The following is an 8,187-nucleotide window of genomic DNA, read 5'->3' on the forward strand; positions in this document are numbered from 1 at the left end:
TAGGACTGCAGCTTTAAGTGTAAAATTTGATCCTTCAGTTTTAGCTAGCTAACCAAGGGTATATAATTCTACTTGGAAGTAAGTTGTAGCTGTTAAAACCAGTCACTACAAAGAGGGCATTACTTGTTTTGTAGAAACTAAACATTCTTCATTCTTGTTTGAGATGTATGTATGTTTGCTGTAGTTACTGAAGTGCTCTGGTCTCGCTATTATTCGACCCCTATTTAGAGTCCTGCAAACCTGAGAAACTTAGGCAATGACTGATGTGGCTATGGTTAATTGCTCCTTTTTATTCTCTTACTTTAGGATAAAAATTAGACACTTAATGGCAAAAAGAAAATTCCCAATCTCATTTTACTCTGATGTGCAAAGTATGGAATAAGGGCTTCCCCACCATTTATTTTCTGTCCTTATCACCTGCTTGCCTCTTTTCTTCTGCAACGCCAGTCCTATCCCGAACTCTCAACAGAGGCAAAAAGCTGGTTGTGTAGAAAAGGGGCAAGTGAGGAGAAAGGTTAAGCATCCCACTCAAATTACCATGTGACTGAAAAGGCCATATTAGCTAGTGAGTGTCTAGTCATTGCATTAGCTACCATCCACAATATTTCGCTCAGGTGTACATTTGAACAATAAACCCTTCCAAATAACAAACTTGTTAATGGTAGATAGATGCCACTCTGTCAAGATTTAGTCTTCACTTAATAAAGTTGAGGGTGAACTGATAAACTATAGGTAAACAAAACTTGATACTGGAAACACGGTTGTATTTTGGCATTCCCCTTTAAATGCCACAGTCAAAGTTAAGTTCTCTTGAAGTTCCACTGATATCACTGGAGATTTAAGTAGTAAGTTGACAGCTTGTTAATAAAAGAACCTTCAAAGTGCTTTTTTTAAAAATTGCTTGCTTGCGCTGAAAAAGAACAAATTCTCAGACCTGTTGCTATTTGAAATTCAAAGCGTTTTTATTCAGTTCTCCTTTCCGCGTTAAGTACGAAAGCGGAGAAGTCACTTTATTGTGGGGTATACTGGAAGCAGTCTCGCTCAGTTCTTGCGCCTGCTAGTGAAATGTTGAGTTCTCATTCTGTGCATCTTAACAAGAAACGGAATTAAAGCGTTTTGACAAAACATCTTCGTATTCTTTCCGCGTCAAAAGTCCCTGAGTTACGCTTTTACTTTCTTCAAACTTTGGCAATACCACTGCTATGTACCCATCTGTGGAAGGCTAGAGGGGAAAACATGAGAAGTGAGACAAAAAGTAAGAGAGAGAATTCAGAAGGAAAAGAAGGGCTAAGAGCTAGCTTAAAATTCTGACCTTGGCTTGCAGCAGATTTGGACTGTCCAGAATGTTTTCATTCACCTCTATCAATCTCCCTCTTATACAGCTGCAAAGAATTTCCAGTTTAGTAAACTCTCAAATGGTAGAAGCAACGCAAGGTAAACAAAAGTCTCCTACTTACCTATATATGGTATACTCTTCTCCATCTGAGCAGAAAATTCGGCACAAAGGGGAAAGTTCTGTTAGGAACTGAGCACCCTGGGGAGAAACAGAGGTTATACAAATTAAGAGTCTGAGAAAAGGAAACTGCAAGAGCCTGGCAGCTTTCACTGCCAGCAGTAGAAGTCCAGGGACCTTGTTTTATTGTTCTGAACAAAAAACTTCTAAATTAAGCAAGATGCCGTTTCCTTCCTTAATGTGGACAAAACTGATAGGCATTAGATTCTGAATGCAAGGAAACCCATGTTCAGATCCAGGGTCCTTTGTGAAACCCATTAGGCTGCCAGTATAAACTTGCATCTATTGTAACCTGACATTAAGCCTTGGGGAGGAATGATAACATGATTTTTGCTAATGACCCCCTTCTCCTTCAGAGAAATGCTTACAGTGGTGGCCAAGTCAATTGACACTGGGATTAGAAATGGTGGGGGGCCATCTTCTGTGGTCTCTGCAAGCAACTTGTGGTTTGTGGAGACAGTAGACAAAACAGCAATGGATGTGTCTCCATTGCTGCATTCTGGCTCCAGAGATTCAGAGATTTTCACACACACCCCTCTCAAGACAAGCCGAAGACATCATCACACTTCAAGGACAAAGTCTAGCAAGGCCAAAACAACTGAAGTTGAAACAGAGCAGGACGGGTGGAGGATGTGGTTTGGAGAGGGTTTTGTGAGAAGATAGAGAGGTTTAGAGCATGGGTAGGCAAATTAAGGATCAGGGGCGTGATCCAGCTCAATCGCCTTCTAAATCCGGCCTGCGGACGGTCCGGGAATCTGTGTTTTTACATGAGTAGAATGTGTCCTTTTATTTAAAATGCATCTCTGGGTTATTTGTGGGGCATAGGAATTGGTTCGTTTTCTTTTTTTCTTCAAAATATAGTCCAGCCCCCCACAAGGTCTGAGGGACATTTGCTCTAGGCTCTAGGCCTTGACTTTGTTTCAGTAAACCTGAACTGGCATTTAGTAACTGGCAGCCTGGCCTCCTTCCTTAACGGTAAGGTAACGCCTCAGACTATTCTTGTTCTCCTTCTAGCAAGAATATGGGAGGGAATTCAAGTATGATGGATCATACCGACAGGCAGAGACCCTCTTCTTAATGCAATCTAATCTCCCCTAAGTCACAAGAGGAAGCAAGCACCGCAGGTCACTAGGAAAAGGGGGAAGATGGGCTTATTTCACACAAAATAGCTTCATAAATACATTCGCCAACAATAGGCACATACTATTTTAGTCTATACCATGTTAACCCCTCTCTTTAAGTACCGATAGCCCCCTTACAGATAACAATATTTTAAAAACTCTTCCTTCTCTAAGTCCAGCCGAATTGGTGTTTTTTAAAAAAAGAATTCTTACTAGACAATCACTAAAGCCAAGTTAAAAAATGGAATGAGACATACCCGTTTAGACTTCCCAGAAACTTTATTTTGCAGCCTGCTGCAATTGGCACTGATCTGGTAACTAATCCTCTCAATGGATTTTCCTTTTTGAAGAAGAGGATGAGCCTCTGCGAGAGTGACAACACAGATTCTACAAGAAAAGAGGTTAGAACAATGAACTGCTTGGACTTCTCTAGTGCCAACTGCTAGGGAAATTGCTGAATACAGTAATTTATGTTGCTTTGGGAAGTCCCGCTTTCTTATGGATGAGTTACTTCGACAAAGCCAGAACCCTTCTCAAAACAGTTTTCCAAAAGTACAAAAAATAACCAGTACAAAAATTAGGTAGGGAAACATTTTAAAGTTACAGGGTGTATCCGGCTAAATTAAGCTGCAAAAATTCTTATGTGTAGTAAGCCTATCACTTCTGTTCATAAGAGCAAGTTTTTGCCCTAAAAGGCCTCAATCCAGCGCTGGTTGCGAATAAGTAAGTTAATGCACATCTTATTTAAAACAATACAACGTAGATCAATTGCACCATCCCTTAGATGTGCGCCTGACTGCAGCTAATCTCAACTGCCTGCAAGAATCTCTTAATAAGTAAGACCTATTGAGCAAATCCTGCGCTCACTTACTTGGAGTGACCCCCCCACTGAACACAAAAGCAGTTCCAAGTTAACATGCAAATAAATGGGCTGCAAAAAAGCTTACCTGTTAGAATGCTGCAATATGCAATGGTCCTCGCATGGATTACCTTTGACATCTGTGGAGGAGGGAATTAACCATCAAATAAATAACTTTCCAGCCAAAAAAACATGCAAAGATGAGGTTGGGTGAAATTAGTTGAAATTATGTAAACACACTTCTTGTCCCAAGAAGCTGACCATTTATGTTTCTATAGCAAGGGAGGCAACAACAACAATGAAGTCTGGCAAGGCTAAAGCCTGGTTGAGAGGGGATTAATTTCAAGAAATGCAGTTGCATACAGTTCTGCTACAATCCTTTTGCTTTTAATTTCATAAAATGTTTAATTTATTAAAAAATGATTGTTAAAAAAAGAACAACCTCAAAGCGATTTACCAAAGGTAAAACAGTAAAATCAAGAAAATTTCACAACCCTACTTTAAAACAGAGAAAAGCTAAAACACTAAAACATTAAAATTACCCCAACCTCGTAAGCATCTGGGTAAGCCCCAAAAGGAATGTTCTTAGCAGGTGCCAAAAAGGCACCTTCTTGAGTTCAATAAGCAGGGAGTTCCAAAGTGTAGACACTGCCACACTAAACAATCAAGTTCTTGCAAACACGGAATGGGCGTTATGTGTCTTATATTGTTTTTAATGCTGCAACCAGCCCAGGGACTATGGGCTGAAGGGTGCGTAATAAATAAATCAGTAACATAATGGGAATCATGGGATCACAATGTAAGTCTTCATTTCAGAGTAAAAGGGATTGGCCGTGGAAGAGGTGGGTCTGGATGAGGCCAGCCCAAGGCCATGTGCTGCTGCAGTTCCAATTACATGAATTACTATTCCTAGTCACTAAATTTGTTAGCCGCTTTCTCTTGCCTGAGGATGCGGGTGGCGCTGTGGGTTAAACCACAGAGCCTAGGACTTGTCGATCAGAAGATTGGTGGTTCAATTCCCTGTGACAGGGTGAGCTCCTGTTGCTCAGTCCCTGCTCCTGCCAACCTAGCAGTTCGAAAGCACGTCAAAGTGCAAGTAGATAAATAGGTACCGCTCCGGCGGGAAGGTAAATGGCGTTTCCGCGTTTCCGTGCACTGCTCTGGTTCACCAGAAGCGGCTTAGGCCTGCTGGCCACATGACCCAGAAGCTGTACACCGGCTCCCTTGGCCAATAAAACGAGATGAGCGCTGCAACCCCAGAGTTGGTGGCGACTGGACCTAATAGTCAGGGGTCCCTTTACATTTTACCCAAGATGCTTCAATCAAGGCAGTTTTAATCTATTTTTGTATTTTAACTTTCCCATGCTTTAAAGCAGGGCTTACCATTTTTTCTCGATTTTATTGTTTCATCTTTTTTGCTTTGGAGGGGCTTTCCCCCCCAGTCAAGCGGGGGTTCATAAATTTTAAATAAACCCCCACCAGCACCCCTTATCACGTCTGCAAATGCGACCCCCGACCCCCATCTCTGTTGCAAACCCTCCTTTGCGCCGGATCCATATTTATCTTTTTGCAAACCGCTTTGAGCTTTGTTTGGTGTTTTGTTTTGTTTGCAATCCAGCGGGGTTTCATAAATTTTAATAAATAAAAATCCCACCATCCCCAACCATGGCTGCAAATCCCCCATCTACGGTTGCAAATTCTGCTTTGGGCTGGACTTGCAGCCCGGAGAAAAGGACGCTCGGGGAGCCACCGACCCGAGACAGAGCTTCCGCGGCGCTTCTGCTGTTACAACTTTACCGGGTTTGTACCAGCGGGTGAAGTAGCGCTCCGTCACGCCGGGCGCGGCCGCCGCCGCCATTGGCAAGAGCGCAAGGGAAGCGAGTCTGCAGAGCTGGTCACCTTTAGGACCGCGGGGGCGTCGCGCGCCGAGGCGGCAGCGGAGGGGGCGGAGCCTAGGGCGGCAGCCCGGAACCGCCTCGCACCCGGGCATCCCCCGGCAGAGATAGGAAAAAAGGATAGATCAGTGCATCCATAAGGAGCTTCCGGGTTCGCATCTGCCAGATTTCCCCATGGAGTTGATTTAAAAATAATAATCTGTATTATTATTTTTTAATCGGGATTTTAGCGTCGCTGCGGTCAGGCAGAAGCTAGCCCAGACCCAAGCTGGGACACGCTTTTCCTAGCCCTATATTTCGCGAGAAATGTTCGTGGGAGGGGAAATAATAAACCTCCGGCAATGCTACATTTTTAATGCCAAATGCAGACCGTTCTGAGTTGCGGCAGAGAAATAAATAGCTTACCAGCAGCCTTGCAGTGCAGTCCGTTATCCGTATTGCAGGTTGGCAGGTGAGGGCACTGAGGTTGGTTTGCGTTTCTGACTTGGAAATGCAGCACAGAAACTCCTAGCTCTGATCCCTCCCAGGTTCAGAAATCAGTTGCGTCTAAAACTGCATGGCTCTCCGTTGACTGGCTGGCATACAGGCGCGCTGCATTTTTTAAGTGCTCGAAAACTCAAAAAAAAAAAAAAACACGAAATAAAAATCGAGGCTTGTGAGCAAAAACTCCTGCCTTTGCTGCGTCCTTTGCGGGAGGATTGCGGTTGCTGCCCAAAATCACAGCTAACACTGGCTGGGTTCACTGACCACTTGAAGTTTAGTTAAATATTTATAATTCACATCTCTTATCTTCCATCACTCCCTGTGGAACGCCCTCCCACCATATGTCAAAGCGAACAACTACAGACTTTTAGAAGACAACTGAAGGCAGCCCTGTTTAGAGAAGCTTTAAATGTTTGATGTATTGTGGTATTTTAATATTTTTTTGGAAGTCGCCCAGAGTGGCTGGGGAAGGCCTGCCAGATGGGCGGGGTATAAATAATATTTTTATTTTTATTATTATCTTCCATCACTCCCCAGCCACCTCCCATTGATCAATCTAACCAACCAAAAAGGCAGAGGGTTGTCACGTTGCCTCCATTCTGTCAAGTGTTTAAACCAGGGGCGGATCCACTATGAAACTTATGAAGCTTAATTTTCAGGGCCTCTAATCACATCGGGGGACACCCCCCCCCCCGAAGCGACTTAATCCACATTGCTTAAACGTTTTGGGTCTAGTAGACTCAATTGGAGTCGCACAACTCAATTTGATCTATGCTGCACATATTTCAACAATCCCAACGCTTGAGAGTCAGTAGCACAGATGGTGATCTGTTCTGGAACATAACCCCATTGAAGAAGGCAACTGGTTACCTAGACCTCATTGCTGGTTGTGAAGGGGCCCCCATGACAGTTCAAGCTTCAAGGCCCCAAAATGTAGGTCCAACAATGGTTTGGGATGGACAGGATACCCAAATCCTGACTGTGCAGTCACCCCAAACTAGGCTCCAAATTTCCCCTTTCTCCTAAAATCCACAGCTTCAGCTTTTCTCACAGACCCGGCTGCTCTTTCTCTCAGATGCCTCTGCATAAGCAAAGCGTTCTTTTTTATCAGGAAAGAAAGCTTTAAAAGCTAATGAATGGCCAAGCAGAAGCAGGCCTGGGATCTGAGTCTTATCTTACCCAGTTGCAACAAATCTTGGACACGCTGACGCACAGGCTTCTCAGCCCCCCTTTTCTTCCTGGGAGGGGCACCAGGAGTCCCAAGACAGGAGTTTCTGTTCATGCTCAGGGAAACTCATGAGGCAGGGCTCCTGAGGAGGGGGAGAAAGGGGGGGGGCCTGGAGGGAATATATGCTGTGTGCAATGGCTGTAAAAGTTGTACCTGCTTGTGAATTATCACGCAGGTGCCTTTCTGCTACTCTGGATGGCAGAAATAAAGCTCTTTCTCTGAAACTTACCCTCGGTGTCTTTTTGGCTCCTTCCTCCCTTCCCGAGAGCAATGCTCATCCTACCCATGGGAAAGGCCTGGAAGGCTACAGTTTAACCATAAAATTTCCCACATTCTAGTAACTTTCCACAAAGTATTATCACATGCAGAGGTTGGATGGCCACCTATCATGTACGCTTTATTGGACTTTCTTGTATTGCAGGGGGTTGAACTAGATGACACTCAATATCACTTCCAACTCTACAATGCCATGACCAAGATGACATTTTCCTTTAATTTTTAAGTCTGCTGCATGGTATCGTCCGCATCAGTGGCGTAGCGTGGGTTGTCAGCACCCGGGGCAAGGCAAGTAATTTGCTTCCCTAACCCGTGGATTTTAGTAGGGGCAGAGAGCTGCGAGTGTGAGTGCGCCCCCCAGATGTTGCGCCCAGTGCGGCCGGCCCCCCCCCTGCACCCCCCACGCTACGCCACTGGTCCGCATTAAAAGTCGGTGAAGTTCACTTCTCAGCAAATGTGCACAGAAGTAGATATTAGTCTGGGTTTCTCAATGAAGTGCCCCTGCTAAGAATGTGCAAGGATATCCTGTATCCTTCCCCAAGCTGGTATCCTCCAAATATTCTGACTACAAGTCCCATCAGTTGTCCCATGGACTTTTCAACGATTATGGGAATTGTAGTTCCAAAAAAATTTATGAACAGCAGCAGCTTGTGGGAGGCTTCTCTACACACTTTCATGGGCAAGTTGCAAATATCTGGACACAGATGTTCCGTGGCTCTAAAATGGGACTTCATGCTTAAAAATAAGGAGCAGCTACGTTGTTTCAGCAAAAACTATTTAAAAAAAAATCTATCATGGAATTAAGAGCTCAG

General features: G+C 44.1%; 1 protein-coding gene across 1 annotated transcript; it reads right to left on the reverse strand.

Annotated features, from left to right (window-relative positions):
• Window positions 1-937: 937 nt before the first annotated feature.
• ABITRAM (actin binding transcription modulator) lies at window positions 938-5,440 on the reverse strand. The gene is made up of 6 exons (XM_083749727.1): window positions 5,291-5,440; window positions 3,582-3,633; window positions 2,892-3,021; window positions 1,458-1,534; window positions 1,313-1,382; window positions 938-1,222 (listed from the first exon to the last, which is right to left on the reverse strand). The coding sequence occupies exons 1-6, from the start codon at window positions 5,349-5,351 to the stop codon at window positions 1,091-1,093; spliced, it is 522 nt and encodes a 173-aa protein (XP_083605853.1). The 5' UTR covers window positions 5,352-5,440; the 3' UTR covers window positions 938-1,090.
• Window positions 5,441-8,187: the final 2,747 nt, after the last annotated feature.

This window comes from Podarcis gaigeae (assembly GCF_964106915.1).
Source record: "Podarcis gaigeae genome assembly, chromosome: 7".
Lineage (NCBI taxonomy): Eukaryota > Metazoa > Chordata > Lepidosauria > Squamata > Lacertidae > Podarcis > Podarcis gaigeae.